At 37.7% G+C, this 27,770-nt stretch overlaps 1 protein-coding gene across 3 annotated transcripts; it reads left to right on the forward strand.

Moving 5' to 3' along the window:
• The first annotated feature begins 103 nt into the window (after positions 1–103).
• On the forward strand, positions 104–25,568 carry ABHD18 (abhydrolase domain containing 18). 3 transcript variants are annotated; one of them, XM_074823628.1, is made up of 14 exons: positions 104–184; positions 3,041–3,175; positions 4,014–4,122; positions 7,416–7,500; positions 8,593–8,693; positions 10,455–10,533; positions 10,619–10,703; positions 11,503–11,530; positions 13,798–13,936; positions 15,950–16,039; positions 16,750–16,851; positions 19,097–19,475; positions 21,602–21,764; positions 22,778–25,568. In XM_074823628.1, the coding sequence occupies exons 3-14, from the start codon at positions 4,031–4,033 to the stop codon at positions 22,827–22,829; spliced, it is 1,395 nt and encodes a 464-aa protein (XP_074679729.1). In that variant the 5' UTR covers positions 104–184; positions 3,041–3,175; positions 4,014–4,030; the 3' UTR covers positions 22,830–25,568. The 3 variants fall into 3 exon arrangements, with proteins under 3 accessions (XP_074679729.1, XP_074679728.1, XP_074679727.1); XM_074823626.1 differs by lacking the exons at positions 104–184; positions 3,041–3,175; positions 4,014–4,122; ... (3 more) ...; positions 10,619–10,703; positions 11,503–11,530 and adding an exon at positions 13,306–13,394; XM_074823627.1 differs by lacking the exons at positions 104–184; positions 3,041–3,175; positions 4,014–4,122; ... (3 more) ...; positions 10,619–10,703; positions 16,750–16,851 and having other exon boundaries at positions 11,509–11,530.
• The last annotated feature ends 2,202 nt before the right edge of the window (positions 25,569–27,770 follow it).

Genomic DNA, 27,770 nt, shown 5'->3' on the forward strand with positions numbered 1-27,770 from the left:
CACGTGCACGGGGCGGGGCCAGCGGCCTCCCGCCCGTCTCTGCCGGGCGCCTGTGTGTGCGCGCGCGCGCGCGTCCGCCCGCGAGGCCGGCCCCGCCCTTCCCCCTCCTCGTCCTCCTCCTCCCCCTCCCTTCCCGCCCGCCCATTCATGTGGTGCCCCCGCACCGGCAGCGCCGGGCCGCTGGGTGAGTGACCTTCGCGGGACGGGATGGGACGGGACGGGGGCCGCTCGCTCGGGGAGCGGCGGTTGGTGTCCGTGCGGCCCTCAGTGGAGGGCGAGGAACAGCTGTGCCCCGCTGGGGCTCTTCCCTCCCAGCAGTGCCCGGCCTCGGCACGTCCTCGCCGCCGGCTGAGGCGGCCTCGCCCCGCGGTGGGCTACCGCCCCCCGTCCTGGCGCGGGGGGAATTGATTCCGTGTCCGGTGGGCCGCCTCCGGGGGCTGAGGGGGCGCGGGCGCCCCTGTCCCAGCCGCGCCTCGGGGCGTTAACGGGGCGCTGGGCGCTTCCCCCCCGCCCCTTCCCGCGGCCGGGTCCCGCTGGGGGCGGCCTGAGGGGGTTTCCGCAAGCCGCCGGGGAGGGGGCGGCCGCCACCCGCAGCCGCGGCTCGCCAGGGCACCGCCGGTAGAGCCCTGCACTTTGGACGGGCAAGCGCTGGGGTGAGGCTCCCCATCGCTGGTAGCCGAGTGCTGGGCGAGCGGAGGAGGGGCAGGTGGGCAGCGGCAGGGAGCTGCTCGGCCCTCGGTGGAACGCTTCTGGCTTAGGCCCCATTGTTTATCCGCAGGCTTCTCTGCGTCCCATCGTGTGAAATGATTAGTGGGGCTTGTTTCTGACTTGTCGCCGTGAATTCTTTGATTTTGATTTTTTTTTTTTTAAGCAATCTTTCTTCTGTTGGCGGGAAAAGAAAAAAAAAAAAAAGCATGGCCCGAGGTTATTTGGAAGAGAGATTTTTTGAAATAAAGAAGTAACAGGACAGGGAAGTTAAAGAGTCAGCCGTGTAAAATAGATACACATTCTTGGCTTTTTCAGGTCGACTTATTGGTGGGAGCTGTTTCTTTTTCATGTATAGAAGCAGTAGACTGGGCCTTTTAATAAAGTCTTTATGTACTTTCCAGTGGTGGTGTTCTTGTAACTTAAGCTGCATGCCCTGGATAAAAAGGAATACCTGACCTTTTATGTGTTGGGTTTTGGATGAATCTTTGGGTCTGTTTCTATGAAATAAGTGTACACACCAAAAATTTATGCAGTATGAGGATTCTGGAAGCAAAGAAAAACACTCTTCCTAGAGCGAGAGCCTAGTTAAAATTTATCTTTAGGTGTCCTTGTCTTCTTGTCTGGAAAATACTATTTTAAAATGTAGGTTGGTTGGTGTTTGGTTTTTTTTTTAGTGGATCACTTCTTAATATGCTTTTGTATGTGTTACAATTTCTATTCGCAGCTTACAGTTATGTAAAGCTTACTGTAAAAGTGATAAATGTATTTATGTAAAGCAATATACTCGTTGAATATTGATAACACAGGTGCTGTTTCTTGGGCTACACAGCTCTGCAGGTTGTGTGTATCTCTCTGGTCACTGCTTTCAGCTGACCTGTCTTAAAAAGGGATTGTGATGTGACACATGTGGTATCAAGTGGTGGAAATCCAGCCACGTTCCGAAACAAGCTCTGCTGGTTCTTAAGTTCAAACTCTCACTGCTAAAATACACTCTTTACTTCTGCTCAGCCTCCAGCAGTTGGGTTTGCCTTTTCTGACAGTAAAAGTATTTGTAGTTGTCTTTCCATGTAAACATTGATGGGCAGTGACTTGAAGCATGGCCTACCCTTTTGATAAACAAAATGGGAGAATGACCCCTATTTTCTCTCAGTAATATTTCTGAGAAGTTCTATGCAACATACTTCATGTACTTGAAATATTTCTTTCTTTTAGTGTTTTCTGTACTCTTTCCAGTAGTGGTTTAATCTTGGAACCTGATTAATTGAAATATCCTGAATTACTTTAGAGTGTTTATTCAATCAATGAAATACAATGCAGGATGAGCCAACCCTTTCACCTCAATCAATGTTGCATTTAAATATAATGTACTTGTCTAGAAACTTGTTTTGGCATTCTTTTGGTGCAACAGAGAGAGCTCATCCTGCCAGCTTTCAAGCTCTCAGCAAAATCAACATCTTTGTTTTCTCTCTTATTCTGGAGAGGATTTTTTAAAAAACAACAAGCCCAGACAAAAAGCCCCAATCCCAAGGAACAACTACACAAAACATGCAAGGCTGCTTTGTGAAACATCAAAATATTTATTAAAGTTTCTTTTCACAATTACTGATAGATACTGCAAATCTAGTTTTAGTATATTTTTGACAGCACAGATTTACTCTTGGGTGTATTCACTCTAAACTGTCTTCCTAGCCTCATAGAGGGTCCCCTCTGTACTGCTGTCCCTGACTCTACCACCCAGTTCTCTTCTAGCATCAGGAAAATTCTAAGCTGTCCCCCTGCTCCAAAAAGCAGAGGGTGGACCTTGCAGAGGCTGGCAAACATTTCCCATCTGACTGCCCAATGGCACGTGAGGTCGGTGGATATCTCCAGAGAGGGCAAGGAAAAAAATTTTGTTGAGGTTGGGATTCTATTAGACCGCACAGATATGGATCAGAATAATAAGATTACAGTCAGCTGTTCTAGTATTCAAGTACCTTACATTGTTTGTAATTTCTATTTTGAAAGTAACTTACTCGACGTGTTAGTGTTTTTCTTTTTTCTGTATATTCTTAAGTATTAGCTTTTTAGAAGTGCAAAGGAATGTATTTATTAATCTAACCACAATTTTAACTTGTTATGTTCAGACAAGTTTATCTGAAGAATGACAATATCAAAGTGTGGCAGAATAAATGAATTTTGGTTTAAAATGAAAAAAAAAAACATTAATTAAATTATTTTGGAGTCTGATTAAGTTATTTAGACCATTTAGTATGGAGGGATCTGGAAATACTATAAATAGTTGAAGGTAACTTACTAACCAAGTCTTTGATTATTAAATCTGTTGTTTTCTTAGGTGTACACAGGTCCTGGACATTTTTTTAGTTGAATAACCTGTATCCTGCTGACCAAGAAACCAGATTTGAGTTTTTTTCTGGTTTTACTTCCTTCCTCATTGGAAAAGGACAGTAGTGGCTCCCTGTTCACTTCAGTAAGTATTGCTTTGAAAATAGTACTTAGCTTGTCTAAAATCTTGTTGGCTTTAGCTATATTTGAGGTAGTGTATTTGCTGAAAGGTAAATGATACTGGCAAGGGCTTTGATGGTGTGATTTATTTATTTTTTTAATCCTGAAGGCAGCAGGAGCATCACTTTCAAAACTGTAAGAAATGAGTTGTCAAAAATTGTAAAGGAGTGGATAAAATAAGGGTTAGGGTATATGTTTAAGACACCAGTGAAGACAAGTTTACAAAAATAAACTTTCTGTGTATCAGTGATGGGAGCTACTTTTTTTTTCTTTTTTATAAACTAGTAATTACGTAGCTAGAGATCTAGTCTTCTAGTTTAAAACCAAATACTGTTTCAAGCTTCCATTCCAGGATGTGTTTATGAAAGCCCATGTTGGCTGAAAAGTTTTTACCATCACAGCTATATTGACAGGACAGAGATCAATGCTGCTCTTTGTTTTATCAGTTCAAGTAAGATACAGTTAGGACTTGTTGAAGGTGCAGTTCTGTGACCTTATGTGCCTCTTTAGTTGGCTTGTCATCAATTATATAATAAATTTCTAGTTATATTGGGCATGTTAAATTCCTACTCCTAAATTCCAGTTTCCTAAAAAAGCTGAAGTTTGTATTAACTGCCTTTGTATTTTGTTTAAAATGAAAAGAATTGACCTGAGTGTCAAGGTTAACTTCCTTGGAATAAACCGGTATGGCTTTTCATTAATATAAATAAGAGAATAAGAACCTACTTTGTGTAACAATCAATGAACTTACCACTAAAATTAAGCCCTTTAACTGCCTTGGTTTTACCTGTTCTTTTTCCTAGATGTCAGTTTGCTGCTAATGGGTGTAAGTAAATTAGATGTCTTGTACAGAAAGCTTCTCCTCACTAAACTTTTCATCAGAGGATGGGGAAAGCCAGAGGATCTGAAAAGGTGACTTGTTAAAAAATAACAACATAAATAGTACTTTATATTAAAAGAAAAAAAAAACAACCCTTGAAGTACCAACAGTTGTTACTATCCTGTATTTAAAAAAAAAAAAAACCCAGATGTGTTATAGTTTGTTTTGTTCAGGAAGTCATGTGTTTCCATAGCAAGGAAGGAACTGGATTTAAAAAGTCTTAAAGAGATTTGCTAAATGTTTGTGTTTAAAGAGGCTCTTCTTCAGAGAATGTATGTGTCCGATTACATTTTTCACTTGTGCATATATGATAACATACTTCAAGCAGCATCTCTGAAAGTGTTTTCTAAACACCAGACTTGCTGAATTTTTGCAGAGGAATTGTTCTGTTTAACGTTAAAGAGGATCTTGCTAGCTTTCTGTAACTGCTTAATAATAATGAGCTTTAAAAGTGTAAGATGTAATCAAAAGTTTCTTTTGTAGCCCAAAGTAGTTCTCATTCTTTTCAGATGTTTTGAAATTAGGAAAAAAATGGAAATACCTCTTAATTTTTAAATATTTGCTGATTTTTATTAGTTGTTATTAAGAGTAACACCTGGAAGTTGAGCACTTGCATTTCTTAAGTTTAAAAATCAAGTGACTGAATATATATATATTCTGCATCATGTAGTATTTAAATAGGAAATGATAAATCTGCATTTAATAAGCTAATTCTTATGTATTTGAAAATCAATAAAGAAAATTTAAGACAAAATACTGAAATAAAATTTTATTCGCTGTGGATGGCAGTGGAGTTATGGGGGGGGTTGTCTTTCATTTTTAAGTCCAAGTGAAACACCTTATCTAGAAATGGCACTTGGATTGCTTTGTATGTCTTCAGCTGATTTTTCTGAAGTAGCAGACTTTCCTGAAGAATGAGAATGTTGGATTTTTAAAATATTTACTTTATTTTTGTTGGAATAAGCAAAAAAAATATGTGTGCTTTTAATTTGATTGCAACATTTCTGTATTCTGGTTGTATGTATGTATCTGAAATGGGACATTTTAATGTTATCAAAACCATCTCTTAAAAACTTTTAGGTTATTGATGAGACGTGGTGAAGTTTCACTCCCCTCCATCCCCATCTCTCCCCAACACAATTGTTATCTATATAGGGGAACTTCTGACTAATTCTACTGTCAGCTATTGCAATGGTAGGCAAGGCTTTTCTCTTGCATGGGGGTCTATAAGGGTAATCACGCTAATGTCAAACAGCAGTAAAGAAGCATTGCTCATAGTAATAATGGTATCAGCTATGGCTCTTCCTTTTCCATAGTGGGGGAAAAAACCTCTCACATGAGATCAAAAGGTGTCGGGGAAATATGAGGCAGGCTTGCTGGTCTGAAAAGTGGAAGAAGAATTTGTTCTATGTATTGCCCTGAATGGGAAGAAGATGAACTGTTCCCCAGCAGCCTGGCTTCACCTGGATGAAGAATACCACCTCCTCCTGACTGCTCACACTGGCTGGTGGGAGGAGGGAGTACCACTCCCTAGTATGCATGCACTGGCATGCCAGAAACAATGTCAGCGTTGTCTTTTTTTTTTTTTTTTTTAAACTGATCACTGTGAAGCTCCATTAGAAGAACTTACTAAATTTCTTACACTTCAAACATTAACTGAGCTTGGCTGATATTACAGACTACCCTGCCTAGATGTAATCTGAAGTTTTATGTGCACACCCTTGAGGTGATGACTGGTTATATCCTAATGCTTTATCTTCAACTCACTAGCAAGAGTTGAAATTCCTCAACATGTGCAAGATTTAGCCTTTAGTATCCTAACTTCAGAGGAAATACATAAATGCAGTATTTTTTGAGAATTCAGTGTCAAGCAAAACATTCTTCATTTAGCTTACCCTCCTCACTCACATCTTACACCTTTACCCTTATTTTCTCAGCAATACTTACTGTTCCGCATAAGAAAAGCAAAGGCTATATAGTAGAACTATTTTTGATATGGTGGTAAACTGGATTTTCTTTGTCTTTTTGGTTTGGTTTTCTCTGGTGTTGGGAAGGTGAACAGATCATGCCGGTTACACTGTTCTTTCTATACTTTCCACCCAAATCTGCTGTTCTAGTTGTTCAGGTAACATTGTTGTGTATATTTACAACCATAAGAATGAGCGTGTTATTCCTAGCATAGAGTATTTAAGGTTGAGAGGGCCGACTTGAGGGCATCTAGTCCAAATTCCTATTCAAAACAAAGAGAACTTCCTTGCTGATTCAAGTCACTTGGCACCTCATCCGTTTGAGTTTTGAAAGTCCCTTGAGGATGGAAATTATTCAGTTTCTCTGGGCAATCTTTTCTGTCACTGTGAAGAAAATCTTTCCCTGTTTTCCAGTAGGATTTTCTTGTTGCAACACACAACCATTGCCTCTTGTCTCCTCTCACTGTATACTTCTGAGAAGAGTCTTGTTTCATTTTCTCTGTAAGACTCTACAGCCCATTTAAGTGGCAGAAGACTGCAACTACATTTGTCCCTTAGCCTTCTGTTCGCCAGGCAGTGCAAACCCCCTTCCCTTGACCTGCTGGCTGCCCTCTTGCTAAATGCAGAGGGTATGCCATTGTGGTCTTAGCTGCAAGGGTGTGCTGCTGACTCTGGATGTGCTGTCTTCAGTTTGCTGTTCAGCAGAAACCCCATGCCTTTTCCTGCAGAGCTGCTACCTAGCTGGGAAGTTCCCAGCCTGTATTGTTGCATGGGGCTGTCCTGTCCTAGGTGCAAGACTTTGCAGTTTTATTGTTGAGCTTTAGCATGTTTGTTGATCTCCAGTGTATCCAGATCACTCCAAATGGTAGCACTACCTTCCAGCTATCAACCTCACCCTCCAGTTGGTGTCATTCATGAACTTCCCGAAGTGCTGCTGCTAACTTGTTTCCAGCTGCACTTCGGATCATTGGCAACTACACTTTGGTGCTGGCAGTACAGCATGTTTTTCACCTGTTCAGTCTGTATTGCCCCAATGTGGCTACAAGGATGTGTAAGTGTAGGAAGTTGCTATGTCTTAATTTGGCACTGAAAAATGACTTGAAGTTTTCAACATATCAGGTGTAAAATACTATTTAAGAGCTGTGCAACCACAAGTAATGTACCTGAGCCTTTTTTTTAACTCAAAAACATTCTTGTATACCTACCCTATGGTAGCCTGATTAATCTGTAAATCCAAAGCTGGCTTTGTAACTTTTGTTTTCTTTGTGGCTTACTTTAGCTCCTGACATTTTAAAAATATATCTTCTCTTTTTTTTAGATTAAAAGTTGAATCTTCTCTACTTGTTTCCTTTCAACAGAATATTTGAATTCAGAAAGATTATTGGAAACAGGGAAAAATGCCAGACGCTGGTTTCAAAAGATTACCCAGTGTTCATTGACAAGGTACTTAAAAGCAAGAGATGATGCAGTTTAACAAAATTTATTGTGCTGACAGTATATAAAGGTGAAATCAACTTAGTACTTACAAGGCTGCTTTTATATGGTAGAAGAATTGAATCTTGATGTCATGTGAATCTGTATTTTCCTGATGTCTGACATTATCACATCATGACTTGCTGCTAGGGAGTACATAGAGGTGGAGTAGTGAATGCACCTCTGACAATGTTCAGTTAGATTTGCTGGTCACCACTTTTCTAACAGGTGGCACTAACTGACTTCACTGGTGTTCCCCGTTGCTCTGTATCAAGAAAAGGACATTAGAATTTATCTGTGAGGGAAGAGGAAGCAAGGCTGTAGAGGCAAAAGAAATCAGTGTAGTGTGAGTTCGCATATGTTCTTGATTGGAAAAAGGAGGCCCTATGCTTCCAGATGAGGTGTGCACATCCAAGTAATCATTGCCCTGAAGACTTTTTAATCCAGAAAGTGTGAATAGGGAGTCAGAAATGAACAGTAGTTCTAAAGTCAAATAAATGTACTGTTGGTCTGTGCTGTGGCAAGCTTAAATATTTTAACAGTTCGCTGTTTTGATTTTTTTTTTTAATTGAACTGCAGTGGGTAGAATTAGGAGGCAATGGCAAAAGTAGGACATGGGGTTGGAAGGGATGGGAAAATAAACAGTCATGTTAGCTACTAGCGGAGAGTGGAACGAAACTGAGAAAATAAAGCAGTGTCTGTATGGATACTGTTTTATTTTTTCCCCAGTAATACAATAGTTGGGGGGTGGGATGTCAGATCTTAAAGCTCAAAAAAATGCTTGAAACTTAGTATGTATTATGGGACAGCATATTTAAAATGGGACAGCATTAAACTTTATTCCTTGATTCCTTTTATAGGTCATTTAATAAAAGCAAAGTTTGAAACAAATGTTTTGACTCTGATAATATGTGTATCCCTATATTTGAAATAGACCTTACCTTTGGGTTTTTTAAGTACATTTGTATCCTGTAACAAATTCTTCTACTTGAAGAGATTGGCTTTCAGAGCAAGTTAAACATTGATGTGAAACATACTGCTATCATCCCATTCTCTCTGTAGGTTGAGGAGCAGTCCGACTGTAAAATCCTTGAGGGGCATTTCATTTCCCCGTTAGCTCATTATGTCCCAGGTATCCTGCCAGTCGAATCTCTTGTAGCAAGGTAAGAGAAGCCAAGTGGTATTTTCTTTCTGAAAGTAGTACTGCAAAGAAGAATGGTCTACAAGTAATTTTATTGTGAAGCTAATTTATTGTAATACAAGTTATCTGTAAAATATTTCAAACTCTTTTTTGTAGTAATGTGTTGAAATATATTTTGATCTCAGAAGTGAAAATAAATCTTATTCATGTGATACTTTAATCTGTGTGTATGTCCTTTGCGAGGGGACTTTTTTTTTTTTTTTTTGAGTGTAGAAATCGTATTGCACAAAGCTATGGAATACCTTGGGTTTTTAAAATCATTTGTTTGGTTTTTTCCAAATAAGCAGGATGCTGGAAATGAAGGATACTATAGCCAGGACAATAGTTGTTTGTTTTATATGTAGCAGGAGAAGCTGTTATATGAAAGAAGCGTGTTCTATTGTATTTGAAGGAACCATTCCAGCCTTCCATTTACATTGAGTACAAAAATACCGTATGTGTACTGAAGTAGTAAGTTCATTTAATTGCAGCAAGACAACCTGATGTCTTTCTTACTTGGCAAGCCAAAAAAAAAGCATTCTCACAGAAAGCTGGATGTTCCCTAATGGTCAGAAGATACCTAATGGCATTTTTGCTGGTTTCACACTAACACTGCTTTGCAGTTGAGGATTGGGTTTGGAAAGGGAGCATAATTTCTGTTTACTTTTAGTTTAGAGCTAAAGCTTTCATGATGGAAATTTTTTTCCAAGCTTTGTTTAATAATTTAAAAATTAAACATGAAAGATTGTCAGCTCAAGTTGATACTGGCAGTTTTATCGATATTACTGGTTGGTGGTTTTATGTGTATTTAAACATGTAACACTAAAGAGTGTCAGAAGTTTGATAGTCAAAATATCAGTTCTCTTCCACCTCTCCATTGGTTAGAGAAAGAAACTGTCGCTTAACATTATTGGAATAATTAGTACCATACTGAAAAATATACTATACTGATTGTTTCCTTATCTATATTCTATTACAGTTTGTAGTCAAGTTATGCTGATTGTTACATTGGACAGTATTGTTACAGTTTTGAAATGCTCTACAGTTTTCCGTTAAGATCGTTCTGCATTGTGTGAATATCTTTTTCTGAAGTGTAACACTGCTGTAGGTAACAGTGCTCCATCTTGTGGGGAAAATACTAATGGTTCAGAAAGGATTTTTTTTTTTTATTCCCCAGTAGTTAGACTGTAAATTACTTGAGTAGTAGCAGAAGACATTAAGTGATTGATGTTGGGTGTATAGAATAGTTTTCAGCACAGACCCAAAACGTTGCCCTGTACCAGCTACTATGAAGAAAATTAAATCTATCCCAGCCAGAACCAGCCAACATGGGTTTTATATGGCTCATCTTAATCTTCAATTTCAGCTGTTGTGCCCTGGGGAGAAAAATAGCAGTGCTGCCTAGGAGAGCTAATGATACTTGTTTAGGCTGCTCTTCATCTGAAGTTCCGTTTCTCCACTCTGCAAAATTTAATTTGTGATGATGAGGTAGTGGTCTTTTTTAGGAACATGATCTTTCAGCTTGGCTCCTTTTCTTGTTTGGCATTTATTCTGTCCTACTTTAGGATTCCTTTCTTTGCTGGATGTGTTTATGAAAAATGATATTGCTGAATCGCAGGCAGTTTGCCTGGATGGGTTATAAAAATACTCTGTCTTTTTTTTTTTTTTTTTAAGATTAATTTTTCTGGTGCAGCTTGTAAATAAATATACTCACTATGCTAAAATAGGTGTTTGTTTCTCATAGGTTTCAGTTCATCATACCCAGAAGATGGAATAGCAAGCACAGACCTGTGTGCATTCATTTAGCAGGCACTGGAGATCATGTGAGTATGTAAAATGTAAAATTGTTTGTCATTGAGAAATTAATCAGATTGTATCTTAATATCTGTTTGTACATCTTATCTTTAGCACTTCTGGAGGAGACGCACATTAATGGCACGCCCAATGATTAAAGAAGCCTGTATGGCTTCCCTATTGCTAGAAAATCCTTATTATATCCTTTTGTGAAAAGCAAGATACTTATTCTCAGCATTCTCTCCAGAAGGTAGAAGATGCGTCACTGGTATAGTGTCTACTTTGTGGATCAATTTTCAGCAGACAGAAGCAAAGAGCAAAGTATGACCATTGCACAAAACACAATGTGGAACACAGTTAATGTAACATGTTACTTCTACACCAAGTATCGATTTTCTGAGTTTTTTGAAAATGTCTTCTACAGCTTCTTACTGTAGTTATTAGAATAAAAGTTCTGATATGAATCTGTGTACTGATCAAAGTACTGATAGGATTCCTTTAGCCATGACAGAGCGAAAACTATGCATTCATTCTGCATCATACTGTGTGACTTCTGAATGCATTAATGACAGAAAAGAGAGTTGCCTCTCTTGCCTTCCCTTCTGAGATGCAACCCTTTGACACCTCAGGTACTTTAGAGAAACTTACTGCTACCATTTAAGATTGTTTTTTTAAAAAAAAAGTTAAGTTCTGTCCTGTCATCAACTCATCAGTAACTTCTATAACACAGTTACCCTGTTTTATTGAATAGGATCTCTGTTTACACTTTTTTCCTACCCATATACCTGACAGAGGTAAAATCTTATGTTGTGAACTACATCATCAAACTACATTTAACTTGATTTAGTTCCAGTTAAACATTTGAAATTCAAGTCCCAAATTTTAATTAATCAGTGTGCTATTTATGTATATGATGTATTTAATTTTACTTTATTTTTTATTTTAATTACCAGTTTTTATACAGAAATTTTTTACTTTCTTTAACTTCAGTCTTCTACATGGCTGTAGAAAACCTAAGGATCAATTGTAAGTATTACCGTTACATTCACAGATACTGTCTTTACCACTTTTTTTTTTCTCAAGAAGCTCAAAGTGGTATAAGCTTTGGTAGCTTATTAAGAAAAAAAAGTCTCAAGCATGGACCACTTGTAACCTGCTAATGTGAAATTGTCTACCCTTTGCTAGGCTGCATTGACATTTTTTGTATTAAGAGATCACAGGGATCAGGAAAGTTTGCACCAGATGAACTTGCAGTATAGCGTGAGATGAGTGTGAATGCAAGCAAGTATCAGTTTATTTTCCTGATTCACAACCGTGCATGTACAAATGCTGCAATTGTATTTCAGTCAACTATGAATAATCTTTGTTCAGATAGTGTACTTGCCTGTTATAATTGCTAAGATTCTGTTTTTCCAAGATATTTTAAGGGTACCACAGACATGTAAATAAATTTGGTGTTGCTTGTTTGTTAGTGGAAACTATGCGATATTCAGTATTTTACAGGACTTGGTTTCCTCAGTGAGTTTCTTAAATGTGAATTTAGAAGCCTAATTAGGCAGTCCTGGTTTTTTGCTTTTCACATTTTCCGAACCACTGGAGTATAAACAGAATTCAACGGGGTATGTGTCTGAGGCAAAGCTGTGGTTTTAGTCTACCCATATTTCATAAAGTCCAAATATGAGTTGATGTTTTAATCATTTTTAATCCTAATTTGGCCGTTTAACATGAGTAGAAGATGCATAGAAGGTGATTTATCTTTAAAGCTGAAATTCTTAAACCTGTCCATTCTATTAGGACTTCACCAGGAGCACTGTCTCACACTAGAGCATTTTAGATTTTCTAGGTTTTATTTCAATTTCAGTATTTGGATTTCCTAAATCCAAAAGATTAAAAAAATTGCTTTTGAGGAGAAAATTTTAATTGACAAAATAGTTTCTAGGTTTTTTTGAAAGCAGATGCTGAATTTTATTTATTTTGATGTACGAACCACTTTTTTAAAAAAGTGGATTACATTTACCAACTATGGTGATTGCTATAAAGTTGGTTTTTTGATAGGGAAACTGCTCAAACATATATATATATTATTGCATTTAGAAGTGTAAGATTATAGGAAAGTGACAGGAGAGAGTGTGTGCTGGAATACATCCAGCGGTGGATTTTTTTCCAGTTACTGAGGATCTGATGCAGAAGAATAAATTAAATATTTTGGCAAGGATATTTCTAACTCTGTTCTTAGTTGTCTAGCTTGACAGCTTAGTAATGCACAATGTAGAGAAGGATTCTTTGAGAGTGCTCAGTCTAATAACCCAACCAGTAACCGTCCCTCTTCAATACAAGGTTACAAAGCAGCAGCAGTGGTTTTAGTTAATACGCTAGTAACAGTGTTTAATAAATATAGCAGCTGGAGAGGGCTGAGGAATCTCAGAGCTGTAGGAAAGAATTACATTAGCCTATAAATACTGGTCTGCAGCAGCTATGTTCATTCCTCCTGCGGCTTGCACGGTAAGCTTTGTCCTTGCACTTCAGTGTGTCTCAAATGTGATTGTGTGCTGGCAGAAGAGGCCTGGAGACTTCTGTAACCTGGCTGTGTGATACTGAAAATATACAGCCCCCCTCCTCAAATTAGAGGTGTATTAATTGCTCTGTAAAATACATGTTTTTGGTCACTTTTTAGAGTCCCTCTGATGGTTCAGTTGAATAGCTTTCTATTCTTTTCTTTGTTTCTTCTGTGTTTTAATGCTTTGCAGTACACTACATGAATTTCTCAGTACTGTGACAAACTTCCCACTTTACAATTTCAGTCTTACAGTGACACTGATGAGTGCTTCCAAAGCTGACAAACTGATTGCTCTTCAAATGTTGTGTGCAATTTTTCAATGATGTAAAACAGGTAAATAAAAAAAAAAAAAAAAGGACTTTTTCTGCAAGTGAGATAGTGTATGTCTAGGGCTGTATCACTTTGATTCTATTTCTAAAAGATGCGTTATAACAGAAGATTAGTACTAATAAGATTCTAATGTTGGTAATATCTGTTTCTAGAAGACCAGACTGTCAGTGACATTACATTAGAAGCTTAGCAGGTCTCTTATTTCTAGTCCTCATTTAGATGAAAAAGTACAGGTGCCAGAGAATCTGGACTTGCTTTTTCTCCTGTTGAATCAACAGGAGTTCAGCTCCAAAATTCTCTGGGACTGTGATCAGGCTTTGTATAAAAGTATATATAGAAATATGAGAACTGTCAAAATCTAATCTTAGAAAATAAATCCTATATTTTCCTTTTTTGGGGAGAAAAGACGGTCATGTTTAAAAAATGTCTCGGACCTGTTTGTGATGGGAGGAGCTCTTGTTCTAGAATCGGCAGCTCTTTTGCACTGGCTAGAGAGAGAAGGCTATGGACCGCTAGGGATGACTGGAATATCCATGGGAGGACATGTAAGCTTTTATATTTCCTGTTCAGTAATTTTTGTTTTAACTTCTCATTTGATCATTTAGCATATGGAAATAATTTGGTTTATAGTGTTCCTCTCAGAAGTACTTTAAAATAAACATTTAGAGTCATGAGAAATAAATTGTTGGCAATTCTCATGTTCTGTGGTGCTAAATTAGTATAATCCTCAATAAGTGCTGACAAATCATAGAGCCCTTTGTCAGCTGTCTCCTGACAGGCTTAATAAAAATATAAGCTTCTCACATAATTGTTTTTTTCCACAAGGGGGGGAAGAAATGTTTTCTGAAAGAAGTTCTGTACTGATCAATTGCTAGTTCTCCCTCTTTTCCTCCGTTCTTCTTGCTTAAACTTTTGTGTTTGAATGCACTGTATGAAATGCCTGCTTTTTGTAGGCATGTTGTAATTGAGGTGACTCTTGGTGTCAGTTCTGTTCTCAATTCATCTGTTTTTTCCCCAGTCATTGGTATTGATTAGAGAGGATTTCAGTGGTGAGGTGGATAACATTTTGTGTATGATGTGGTGCATATTCAAACTAAAACAGCAGTGTATTAGTAAGATGCTTGAAAGACTAATGCACAGTTAAAATATTACTGCTTGTGTCTCTACAGATAATCATTGGTCTGTAAGACATAGGTACAAAGCTTATTAAAACAGTATACCTTTGTTTTGCTGATCTTTGTTTGTTTGTTGTTAGGAGCTAAGTAAATAATGTTGGTAATGGTAGTGTCTACTGAAAGGAAAATAATTTTCCCCCAAAGCACAATTTTATGACTGTGTAAATGTAAAAAGTGTCATAAATGTACAAAGCGCCTTTGATTTACATAAACATCACTCTGATGAAACAACAAGTTTTGTGTTAAACATGCCTTCCCTGTCTTATTTGGAAGTTGGATTGGAATTCTCAAACTGGTATATGCACCACTAACTGTGCAGGACACTTCAATGCTGTGCAGATGCTATGGGAATAATTGAGCTCTGTATCCTATACCAAGGGTCATATACAGCAGGGGTATAGAAGGAGGCAAGATCTGAGAGAGTGAGTTTGGAAACTACTTTGAAATTTTTTAGTCCAGGAAGATAGATTTTTGGCTAGTCCTGACTTACAGGACTTCTGGTACAATTTAAAACCAGGGAAATAAATCATATTTGATGTTGATGATCTGTAGAATGTGTTTTACAACAGAAGGTAGGTAGCATTAATTAAGTTCTACTGATGGGGAGAGCTGGAACTAAGAAGAAAGAAGTCAGACTTTCTGGCTACCAGCACATAGATATGTGGCGTTCTTGTAACTTTTTATTAATAAAAAATAATTAGAATAGAATTATAATTCAGTTGTATAAATCCACTTATTAGAACATTGGCACAGACATGGAGTATTTTATATTAAGGGGTTTTCACTATTGTTCAGTTTAGAGCAATAAAATAAAACTTGTCAGGAGCATACCATGTAGGGAACTTCTGTACACTGAGCTTCTTTGCTCTGTTTTTTTCCGGGATAAACAGAATATTCACAAAGTTGTGTTCTGAGAACTGATGTAAAAGTAATAATTTAAACTTTAAAGGACAGGAAAAGAGTCAACATGCTGAATTACTTTTCCTCCACGTTTTGTTTACAGTATACAAATTTTAAATGTATAGAATTTTAATAGTCCTTCTTGTAGATTGCTTTCATTTTGCCTTGAAATAAGCTTGCAGGAGCTTGATGAAAAGGCTTTACAGATGTTTTTCATGGTTCTAAACAAGTAAAAGCTCAGAATAAGTATTCCATTGGGAATTCTTACAACAAAAACCCATTCAGCCTTGAAATTAGTCCTATCCAGAGCAATGTTTATTGTTAGGGAAATCACTGAAGAGTAGTCTGTATCTTCTATATAGGTGAAAGTATATCCAACTGTCACAGTCCTTCACTGTCACAAATACATTGAAGGTGAGAGAGTTCTTTTTACCATATTGTGAATTCCATATTAAAATATGTAATAAGTGCCTTTGATTCTAGATGGCTTCACTGGCAGTGACAAACTGGCCTAAACCATTGCCATTGATTCCCTGTCTTTCCTGGTCAACAGCTTCTGCAGTCTTCACTACGGTAATTAACATCTATTTTTCTTAATATACTAGAATGTAATCAGATTTGCAAGTTAAAAGGTTTAGGTTGGCCACATTCACCTTTTCAGTTAGGGCGTTTCATCACCCTTTGGCCTCTATTAGTGACTAGTGACAAACCCCCCCTTCCTGCTCAGGATATACAACAGATGATAAGGAGGGTAGCTTTGAGCTACTGCAGTGGGTCTTGTACCACATTAGGGGCTGGGGCTGGTCTGTGGGACAATGAGTCCTGGTCTGAATGTGGGAAGGTGAGGAAGCAAGCTGTGGAAACATGTTTTCCTCTGCTCAAAGCCTGGCTTAACTAGTCGGGTAATAATGCTGCTACTACCATGTTTTCACTACTGCTGCCGAGGTAGGTGAATGAATAGATTGGCTTTGACACCCATCGTTGGTTTAGCCCAGTCTAGATGTGTGTAAGCCCTAAGTGGACTGGTTTTTGCCTTCTTTTTTGTTCCTTTTCTTTTTTCTTAGCTTGTATTTTAAAGGGAGGTGGGTTTCCATGCCCTATGTTACAATATGTGCTTGTGCTTTGATACCAGTAATTCTAAGGGTTATCTGGAAACTTGGGCAGAAGTCCACTGGAAGACTCAAGTTACAGAGAGGAACAGATCAATTTTCTCTGTGTATCATTATTTTAGAGTGATCTCAGGGTTTTACTTGTGTACTGGACACTTATGTTTATAATCTCAGGGTGTGTTGAGCAAGGCAGTGAACTGGAGAGAGCTAGAGAAACAGTATTTTACACAAACTGTTTATGAAGAAGAAATCATTCAAATGCTTGAATACTGTGGTGTAAGTATAGTTTATTTTCCCTATTTGTTAATATTTACATGTGCAGATCTAACAAATAATGTAACTTCTTTTTACTTCCAGTAGAAGTAGCCAGTTGTTACCTAAAACATGCTTGCCTCTTGTTTCCTTATGGTTTTGATAAATTTAATCTTTGAAGGAAATCCTTCTGAAAAACAGAAGCTAATATTTTGATTGTATAATGTGGTAAGTATAGCCCATGCTAGAAGTTTTTTCCGTGACCACACTTAGTGTAATCTGCAACATAAAATTAATTCAGTCAGAACATTGAAACTGTAAATAATATTTCCCAGTAGCTGGCTTTATAGTCTGGAAAGCCAATAGCCTGGCATGCAAATATAAAAACATGATTTATTGCCCTTTGAAGCAACTGCTTTCAAATATTCCATGCTGTCAAATATTATTAATGGGTAGCAACATTAAGTTATTGTCTAGTTTGTTTAAAGTGCTAGGTGTCTCTGTTTCTGTGTGTGATGCAAGCCCTTCCTGAGCTTTACACTTTATTCCACAGGCGGTTGGAGTAAACATGAGGTAGAGCTTTTGTAATTACTTTCTTTGCTCCTTACGAAATATAATTTATTGTCTGCATTTTTTTTTTTTTGCTTTTTCCTGGCTCTTTTTGACTAGGGTTGAAAGACTCTTCCCAAGGGGAGTGTTGTTGTCTTGCCACTCATCTAGACTGGGGTGATAACTTTTTGAGAATTGCTCATATGTTGCAACACTGTCTTTAGCCAATTCTGATAAATAACCTTTTTCCTAAGATTCTTTGTTTTGTGAGCGTCCTTTTTCAAAGAGGGGAAGAGGGACTGTGGTGGAGGTAGTTACTTAGGCGCTTACCATTTTTAAGTAAAATAAACTCCAGGAAGACTGATTGAGCAGACAAAAGTCTTCAAGGCTCAGTGCTGGGTCCTGCACCTGGGTCACAACCACCCCATGTGACACTACAGGCTTGGGGAAGAGTGGCTGGAATGCTGCCCAGCAGAAAAGGACCTGGGGGTGTTGATTGACAGCCAGCTGAATGTGAGCCAGCAGTGTGCCCAGGTGGCCAAGAGGCCAAGAGCATCCTGGCTTGTATCAGAAATAGGGTGGCCAGCAGGACTAGGGAAGTGATCCCCCTGTACTTGGCCCTGGTGAGGCCGCACCTCGAATACTGTGTTGAGTTTTGGGCCCCTCACTACAGGAAAGACATTGAGGTGCTGGAGCATGTCCAGAGAAGTGAAGCAGGTGAAGGGTCTAGAGCACATGTCTTATGAGGAGCGGCTGAGGGAACTGGGGTTGTTTATTCTGGAGAAGAGGAGGCTCAGGGGAGACCTCACCGCCCTCTACAACTACCCGAAAGGAGGTTGTAGTGAGGTGGTTTTGGTCTCTTTTCCCAAGTCACAACCGATAGGACAAGAGGAAACAGCCTCAAGTTGCACCAGGGGACATTTAGATTGGATATTAGGAAAAATTTCTTCACTAAAAGGGTCGTCAAGCATTGGAACAGGCTGCCCAGGGAAGTGGTACCATCCCTGCATGTATTTAAAAGACATGTAGATGTGGTACGTAGGGACATGGTTCAGTGGTGGACTTGGCAGCCAGGTTAAGGGTTGGACTTGATGATCTTACGGGTCTTTTCCAACCTGAATGACTCTATGATTCTAACATGAAGAGAAAAAACATTGCAAGATGTTCAGCTTGTGTCTTCCTAATGTTATAGAGACAGTAGGTTTTTCAGTCCTAAACCTAACGTTAGACCTGGTCACATCTGTTTATTGCTATTGCCTGTCTTTCGTGTCTGTGAAGAAGTGCTGTAAGTGTTAATTTTTTAATACTTTGCCAAAAAGATATTACTGCTCTTTTGAGAGTGGGGAAAAAAAATCTGAAAAATGCATAGCTTTTATGAGTTGTTTGCCCAGAAATTTAAGCTTCAATGACTGCAATTATAAATTCAGAGTTTAATACAGAATTAAAAACAGACAAATATTTGTATCATAAGCTACCACATATAAGTACTTCCTGCATTTTTTAAGCTGACAGAAATGTAGAATTAAATTATCAAGAGGTTATGATGATCAGGATTTAATTAATTGAGTGACATGAAGGCTGAAAATAACAAGTACTGTGAGCAGTGCTGTTTATATCTTTTTTCTTTCTTTTTTTTCATATTGAGTTGATCTTAAAAATAAGATTAACCAACTGGTTTAAAGGAGAAACCCTTAATAAATGACCTGTTGTCTTTGTTTAGACGGATTCTTTCAAAATGGGACAAGACTTTGTTAAAAACTTCCCTGACAGTGTGGACAGTCTGGAGGATGTGGACATGACTTCCAGAATGTTTGACCTTGATTCCTCAAACAAGACTGTATCTACAGAAGCTGTTCATAGCTTTACCACAAATAAAAGTACTCTAAGTGCCTCATCAGAAAGACTCTTAATACAAGATGTTCCCAAAATGCAGTGCATAAATCAAACATTTTCAACCAGTAGCAATAGCAATAAAAACTTAACCAGCCAACAAGGACAGAGGATAAATAAAAGAAGAAAGAGTGACACTTTACAGAGAGAATCCTTAAGGTTCATGAAAGGAGTAATGGATGAATGTACCCATGTAGCTAACTTCTCAGGTATGGATTTATTTTTTTTTATGTGCAGTTTGGAAAACCGAATAAAATACGATGGAAGGAAAGGTATTTTTTTCATTCTCCATTGTGTAAACCTGCTGGCACCTTAGCTAAAATATGAAAATATCTTGAGTGTTATTCAGTAGCATCGATTTATCACTCCGTTGCCTAATTGTTTTTCTTGTTCTTCTTAATGGCCAAACAATGATAAAGTGAATTAAAAATTTGCCTTTCAATATCCTTGCTCATTTTTTCCCTGCCTTGCTGTGGCTACTTTCAGATATGAGTTAGTACAAATTTGTATTATTTAAAAGAAAAAGCATCTGTGTGATGTGAGTACTATCTAGATCTAATTAATCTGCTAATAAGGTTTTTCAAGCAGATTCAAGTAAATCTCATAAAGCAGAAATCTGATATTGACTTCAGATAGAGAGTGGCCTACATAGTTGAGAACCAAATGCTACTTTTAGACAAGTGTGATCAGTGAAAATGCACAGAGGTCGTTCTGGGAAGATGTGGTCTGGTGAATATAGTGTTTCCCAAGACAGGCATAGATAGCATGCAGAGGGAGCTGTAGCCCAGGAAGCCTTAACTCTGATGGGCCTGGGTTTCTTGGCAACTAGGACAAATCCCTTTCAGTGACCCGCTTGCAGGCAACGCAAACAAGTGATTTCTTCCTAAAGCTGATTGAAAGGGTTTTGCTGGAGTGGGGGCTTGGAACTGCTTTTGTGGTCATCCATTCAGAAAAAATGGTTCAACTGTGCATGTACCCACTGAGGATTCTCAGCATGTACTAGAACATACTTTGATTTCAGTCAGGTTTCTGACAAGAGTTGTCTTTGAATGTCAAAACATTCTTGATCCTGAGACCCTGCGCCACCTCGTTTTTTAATTCTGGCATTCAGTACTCCACTGGTAAATGTCAAAAAAAAAAAAAAAAATCCAGATTTCTACACTAGCATAGATTTCTTGACTTGGACAATGTCCCAGATCACTACTAGCTGGGGTGGTTTTGTGGCAAATACCAGTGAAGTGCTACAAATACCAGTGAAGTACTTTCCATAAAGCTTTAAAAGTTTTTTCAGTATACAGAAAAAAAACCCTGTAAGCTTTATTCTAAGTACAGACATTCTGGTGTATCTAGACACTTATCCAGGTATCACTTAGCTAAAGCGTTGACCTGTCTTGAAACTTAAGAGGATCTGTGATCCTAATGCACTTGTCAAAGTGATGTAGACCTTCGTATCAATTGTCTCCCAGGTCTCTCCATGCTCTGGCAAACACTGCATCCCCTGCTTAGGGTATCCTTGGAGCGTGTCTAGAGAGGAGCTTCAGAAAATCTGCCTAACATTCAGATTCCGTGGAAAGTTGAATGGAAGACCCGAATCTATCTTAGCATTACATATCCTCTATACATGATCTAGTATATATGAAAGGAGAGGCTTTAAATTATTTGTGACACCCCACTGTCAATTATGTTGGCTGGTCACTCTTTACCATAGCACATACATTCTTTGTGGAGAGAGAGGTGTTCTGTGTTCAGCATCATTTTGATGTTATTCCTGTTAGTAATCTGATTGGTGCAATTCTCGTTATGAGTAATGAATATATATAACAATATGCTGGGATTTTTATGTGGTGACTAAAACATGTAGGAAACAGCAAAGAAAGTGAACACTGCACTTTGTCTGACCTTTCATATGAATAGTTGTCTTTTCTCCTCTCCTTGAGGAAAAAAATTTTACGAATCTTCTATGCTATTGAATTTCAGATGTCTCCTAGTTCTTTTCACTGAAAAAAAGAGATCTTGGATAACTGACCTGAATGCTATAGAGTTTTGTTGAGAAGAGGAAAGACAACTCTCCTGTCATTCCTCAAAGACTTTGAAGTTTTCTGCTTTAAGGGAGGGAAGGAGATTGATTAGTTTGTTTTTCTACTGATGGCCGCACTACATAATGTCGAAAAAACAAGATATATTCCGCTGGAGACTTTAGAAAATATAATTTTATTAAAGCTTGGAATAATTTTAATTGTTTTAGAACTAGAGAGCAGGTTTACAACAGAAATCTCAGCTCACATGTTTCTATTTCTTACCTTAGATGTATTAAATTTTGATTGTTTTTCTTTAGTTCCCGTTGACCCAAGTTTAATCATAGTTGTACAAGCTAAGGAAGATGCATATATTCCTCGAACTGGGGTGCGCAGTCTTCAAGAAATCTGGCCTGGATGTGAAATCAGGTATCTGGATGGAGGTCATGTCAGTGCCTACCTCTTCAAACAAGGACTCTTTAGGTAAGGTAAACAAGAAAGTTTAAAAATAGTTGAGAACCATGATTTTGAGACACGTAATTTTTTTTCTAAAAGCAAGTCTATAATTAAAGCAACAAATACCAAATACTGCTTTGAAGAACAAGTTATCGGATCTGAAATAATTTAAAGAGAGTGTCAGCATTTCCATTTTATGAGGTGCAGTATAACTCAGCTCGTTCAGTAAGCCAATGGCAAGAGAATGATCCTTCTCACTCTTGTTTTCTTATAAAAGCTTTTGAGTTAAGTGTGTTCACTGGATGCTAGAAAATATTTTTAATCAGTGACCGCTTGTGGTGTATTGTGCAGCTGTAGTCTTTTTGCAAATGTTGTCTTCTGAGAACTAAAAAAACCTCACAATTGAAGATGAGAATTAAAATATAAGCTTGACTGCAAATGCGTAGTACTTGCATGAATTCTCGCCTTAGTAGTCCTAGGCATTGACTTTCTGAAGACAGTTATATAAATCTGTTATATAAATGCAGTTCCTTAGTTTTGAAAAGTTAAATGTTTGTGCTGTTAATTTTAAAATATAAGGAATTAGTAAGAGTGTACATCCCATTTAGGAAGTCTAAGCAACAACGAAAAAGGAATAGCAATATACCCGGTCAAGGTACGCTAACCACTAGCTTAATGCTGTTTAAAACTTCAGCCTTGTTTTATGACAGTTGCTCAAAAATTATAAATTATGCATGTTTCTTTGACCCATTTCCTGACATGTTTGTGTAGAAAACTCCTAATTCATTAACATTTGGACTAATTCATTAACATTTGCATACATTGGTAAACAGTCCCACTCCTTCCTGAAACATAAATATATTACTGGATTGAAGTGAGAGATCCCAGAAATAAGCAAAGGAGAAAAGACTATCTAATACCACATTTTTATTGAATGCTGATTTGAAATTGTGATGATAGCTTTGTAAATATATGGAAATACACCACTTATATCTGTCCTTTCCCAAAATACAAATTATTTTCTTTTTCCCTTGTTTTAGACAAGCGATTTATGATGCATTTGACCGCTTTCTTCAGAAATATGCAGTGTGAAAATCTTCATAATGTGTTCAAACTGATCTCATTCGTACTTCCACTTACTGGAACTCATATTTGGAAAAGGAGCCTCTTGCAACATTGAGTAGATGGTCACTGACTTTGTCTGTTCTAGGTAACGATTATCAAAAATGGTAAAGTACCAGCATTACTTTAATTTCAACCAAATGCCATTCTGACACACTTGCTTCAGTTTTACCTGTGGAAAAGCAATGGCAGCATTTGTTAGTGCATGAATAGTTCATGTACTTCATGTTTAATCACATTGTGTGTTCTTTTAATTCTGAATAAATTCTGAATTGTGTATCAGCTGAAAACAAACTAATCTAAGTATTGAAAGAATGTAAAATTTGCTGTAGAGCGAAGATGCTCTCTTGCGTTTAGTGTATTTCTAGTTTGTTCTGGGTACCTTGGTTTCCTCTTGGCTCTGTGTCCTTGCTATTCCTATTGTGTTGTACTGTGGCTTTGCCTGCACTCAGCCTCTTGTGTTTGTCACTGATTTTCTCTAGTATGAATTGAAAATGAGCCATAATAGAAGGGGCAGGATCAAATCTTGTAAAAAGAAACTTTCAAAATTCAGTGAAGAGCGAGAGACATTTTCATTCAATGCGTCCATGAGATTTTTCTGCTACTGAATTAAACAGTGCTGTTCCAGAGGAATCATGTAGCAATTCAGCTGCACAAAACTGGAATAAGTGAAAATGGAGTGTCTAGTAATTAACTGTTTACATGCATTCAGTTGGATAACATAAACTTTTTCTTCTAGATTTTTTTTAGAATGCTAGAGGAAATAAGAATGTAATCATTTTTCTTTAGAAGCAGTGGCACAGAGAGTCTGATTTTAAGCAGTTAAATCAGCAGCAGATTATATGGTGCTATAAAGACCTGTTGGAGATATTTCAACAGAGGTCCTTTTTAAAGTGCACTCAGTGCTGATATGCAAAATACAGTTTCACTATATAATATTAAAAATGTATGTGAGACTAAGGGTTATCAAAACAATTAAGCTAGCTCCTTATTTTTCAACACTGTTTTTTTAATGGGTAGGAAAATTAAAAAATTAGGATTATGAATGCATTTAAGAGAATCCAGAGTATGTTGTTTCCTCTTTTGGGATCAAAAATGCCAGCAAACTACAGTAGGATGAGACGTGGTCATGCATCAGCTGTGTACGGTATCTGTCCACATCTTATTTTGTGTTAATCTCCTGTAACATTCTTTTAAAACTAGTTGGCAGAGAAGTGGAAAACCAAAACACTTCAGTATTAATTTTAGTACAGTAATGACCAGAGTTACACAGAAACAAACAGAAAAATCCAGCCATTTCTCCGGATATGTGACTTCTACACCTTTCAAATCAAGCACTTCATTGATCTCCGTGGTTAGCATAATGGTCTTTAATAGGCAGAGTATGAAGCAAACAAAACTCTAGTCTACATAAATATATTCTCTTGAATTTTAGTCTGGCAGACAGGAGTGGTAACTTGAAATCATGGTTCACTTGAAAATCAGATAAGTTAGCTAAAACTGAAGTGCAACAATTTGTAATAACCCAAATTATTTAACATACAAATTTACTGAAAATGCAAAAGAAGTTGTATTCTGTTGGAAGTTAAATTGTTTGTTTCAAGTGTTTTTTCATCATTTCTTTAAGACAGTGTTGGTTTTCTATATATATTGGGAGTATGAAGTATGAAGTGACTAGCGCATTTAAATGTAGTAAAACACTGAATGTTGGAAGGTTTGAAATGAAATCTAAGTAAACCTACGAATTTAAAATTGAAGGCCTGAATGCTCTACCAAAAGATTTATGGGGTTTGCGTTTTACAAGCTCATTCATCAACTAAAGAGTGTTTTACAAGACCATTGTCTGCTGCTCATCAACTTTTTTTCGATATCACATTTTAAACGTATTTCTGTGCTTTATGTCCTGTTTCTGTTGCAGCTATGAGAAAGGGAGATAACTGGTGGCAAGGGAAAGGGCTTGAACAAATGGAAGAGAAAAGACAGATTTTGTAAGGCGGGGAGTAAGCACAAAAAAAATCAATTTCTCTATGCTACAAAGTATAACATGCCAAAGTAAATATTTTCAAAGCGCACAATACTAGGAATTACACAACTGATGGGAACTTGACATCCTGAGGTTAGTGTTCTGATGGTATTACTAACAAGGTTTAACTTGCCAAAGGGGCATACTATTCACAGAAGCAGATTTATGCTAATGTAACTCCTGTTTGTGAGAGTGTCTTTTGGGATAAGTAGTGAAAGACTGGTCTCCGACAAGAATGAGAAATCACACTTTGCTATGTAATGAAAGTGACGTTGCCAAATATGAACGCCCAGTAAGAAGCATTTAAGAAATTTCTCAGGTTAGAATAACAAAAAGGAAGAATGAGCTCTGTGGTCTATTCTGCCAGTTATCAGATACAGGCAAGTATTAGCTGGTCTGTGAAGGGGGGAATCTTGCTGTGTAAATGTTTTTAACCTTTGCAAAACTGACTTTTTAAACCAGATTTTAAGGTTAAATCATAAGAAAGCATTATTAGCAATCCATTTTGATGTTAAATGAGAATGTGATTTTAATCCAGCAATTGCATGAGAAAGATATTGGAATAAAGTTCCTGCACTAAATCTAAATAGCAGGTAAACCATTCTGTATGTCTTAAATTTATTGTAAAACTGGCCTTGGTAATTTTTTGGTTCTAATGTTTTCCAATAAAAATCCTGAAAAAACAATTAGGTGTGAGGTTTTTTTCTTTCTTGTTAACAGGAATTCAGAATGCATCTCACTGCCATCTTGTAATCCTTTTTATTCCTGCTAGTACTGTAGCACAAGAAGAGTAGTTAATCTACAGTACAAGATAAAAGCTTCACATAACAAACAGTGATACCACTTTCCTGTTTTTCTACATGCAGTACCTAGTAAAGAAAATAACCTTATATCATCTAATTAAGATACCGTTGTGATTTCAATTTTATACTTTTCAGTGGCTTCATTGTGCTAGAATTGCTTGGACTTACTTAAAATCCCTTCTACTTTTAAAAGGGTCCAAAATCTGTACAACTTCTTCCCACTTGCTGCTGTGTTCCAAGCAAGGGAGTGTTGTACCATCATCAACTCAGAGCATCTTGTAGGACTGTCTAGCAGTAATTGAAAAAAATCACCCTTGCTGTTGACGGTTGCTCTTGCAAGGTGGGAAGGTGGTGGTAGGGTTTTGGAGTGGTTCTGCTGGGAGAAGAGGAGGCCGTTTCATCATCTGTTATATGAATGGGAGTATCACATGCTAACTGAATGGCTGCTTTGAACAGGTAGCTGCAAGTGTTACTGGCAGGTGCATCTTTGAGTCTTGGTGATGTTTATATGCAAAAAAAAAAAAAAAAAGAAAAAAAGACTTGAAAAACTGTTGTGGCTTACTCTGTGGAATTGGAGCAGTCATTCTGACTGAAGCCTGCCAGTTGTACATGGCCCAAGATGCAGTCAGTTTTCTTTTGGTGCCCAGTTACACTGTCTGAAAAGTGAAGGCCGTGGTAACACCTCTGCATACTAATACTAAGACTGCCAAAACACAAGGAGGACAAACGGAGTGGGTAGTGCATTTTCTCTACATTTGGAAGGAAGGGCTCAGGGTAGTGGGAGGTTAGGTCTGGTGTGCTACCTGTGAGTAACCCAGGTAATTTTTTTTAGTGTTTTGTTTACATTTCTCTCCTGGCACCTCAGTGCTGATCCTCATCTAGAATAGAATGCATCTAATCATTGTCAAATGGAGCTTTTTGTAATATTTTTTTCCTGAATTCCAAAAAACACCCCCCTCAAAAGTGACTGCACTGCAATTTTTTTTTTAGCAAGGATAGATCATTCATGTTTCATTTAGAACATCTGCAAAAAGGTACCATTATATGAAGGAATGGAGTCTTGTTGCTTTTTCCTACTGGAATGTCATATGCATTTATATAGATACTCTTTAAACAGTAGATTAGAAAGTGAAAATCCTTGGGTCCTCAGAATGCTGTTTTTGCTTGGTAGGTGCCAACATTTTGAGGCAGTTAATTTTTTTATCTTAATTCTTTCTGTCCTGTGTCGTTTTTCAAAAAATGTTGATCTTAATTACGGTTGGTTGGGCAGGGAAGTTTCTTTATCTTAAACTGTCAGGTTCTCTGTCAGCTTGGCTGTAACGATAAGTTATATAGTATTGAAAGGAGGTTCGTATAGTCCGTAGGCACGTAATTCCTCAAAAAAAACCCCCTATTACAGGAGTAAAATGCTACTATATTGTGCAACCCTGTAATTTGCAATGTTTCCTGGTATACTGGGATGCTTCTACGCAAGATAAAACATAAGCTCTAAAATGTAAAGTAGCTCATAATGACTGTTACTCTGTTGGTTTCATGTAGTGTAAATCAGCCTCTTTTTCAAACATGAGCATTTTAAATACTGTGCACTTAAAGGAAAAAGTACTGTGAGTTTTGCCAAGGAAGTCTGACTTGCCCTGCTAGAAAGTAACAAGAGGGATGATACAAAGTGGACAAAGAGTCAAGTATGAGACTTACGCAACTGTAAAAGCTTTTTATATATACTCTGCGGGCCCAGTCCATCTAATAAAGTATACAGTAAGCCTTCTACTACCACAACGTTATCAAAACAAGTAGGTACAAAAACTTCTCAAGCTGCCATGTTACTGGTTGCCTTTACTGGTTTTTGCCTCCCCCCGCTGTTAACTCTTAATCAGTTTCCTGCTTTTTTCCTGGTCTGTTCAGGTTCCTGCACTGCAGTATTGCAGTGTTCCTGAAGTCCTGGCTGACCTAAACGCCTGCTTCCTTATCTTCTAATGCTTGTATGAGAAAAAGAGGAAACAGGACATTAATCCCCCTCTTACCGGTGACTTAGGTAGGGCCTCTGTACTTTCATATCACTCTGACCTCTGCTTAACTTCTGAATTT

The sequence above is a fragment of the Strix aluco genome, chromosome 4, assembly GCF_031877795.1.
Source record: "Strix aluco isolate bStrAlu1 chromosome 4, bStrAlu1.hap1, whole genome shotgun sequence".
NCBI lineage: Eukaryota > Metazoa > Chordata > Aves > Strigiformes > Strigidae > Strix > Strix aluco.

What these genes read in the sequence shown, in the direction of transcription:
- ABHD18 (XM_074823628.1), top strand. Translation starts at nt 4,031, where the DNA reads ATGGGTGTAAGTAAATTAGATGTCTTGTACAGAAAGCTTCTCCTCACT. An exon ending in AAGCCAGAGGATCTGAAAAG is followed by an intron (nt 4,123 to 7,415) that starts GTGACTTGTTAA and finishes TCCTTTCAACAG; the next exon opens with AATATTTGAATTCAGAAAGA. An exon ending in GTCGAATCTCTTGTAGCAAG is followed by an intron (nt 8,694 to 10,454) that starts GTAAGAGAAGCC and finishes TGTTTCTCATAG; the next exon opens with GTTTCAGTTCATCATACCCA.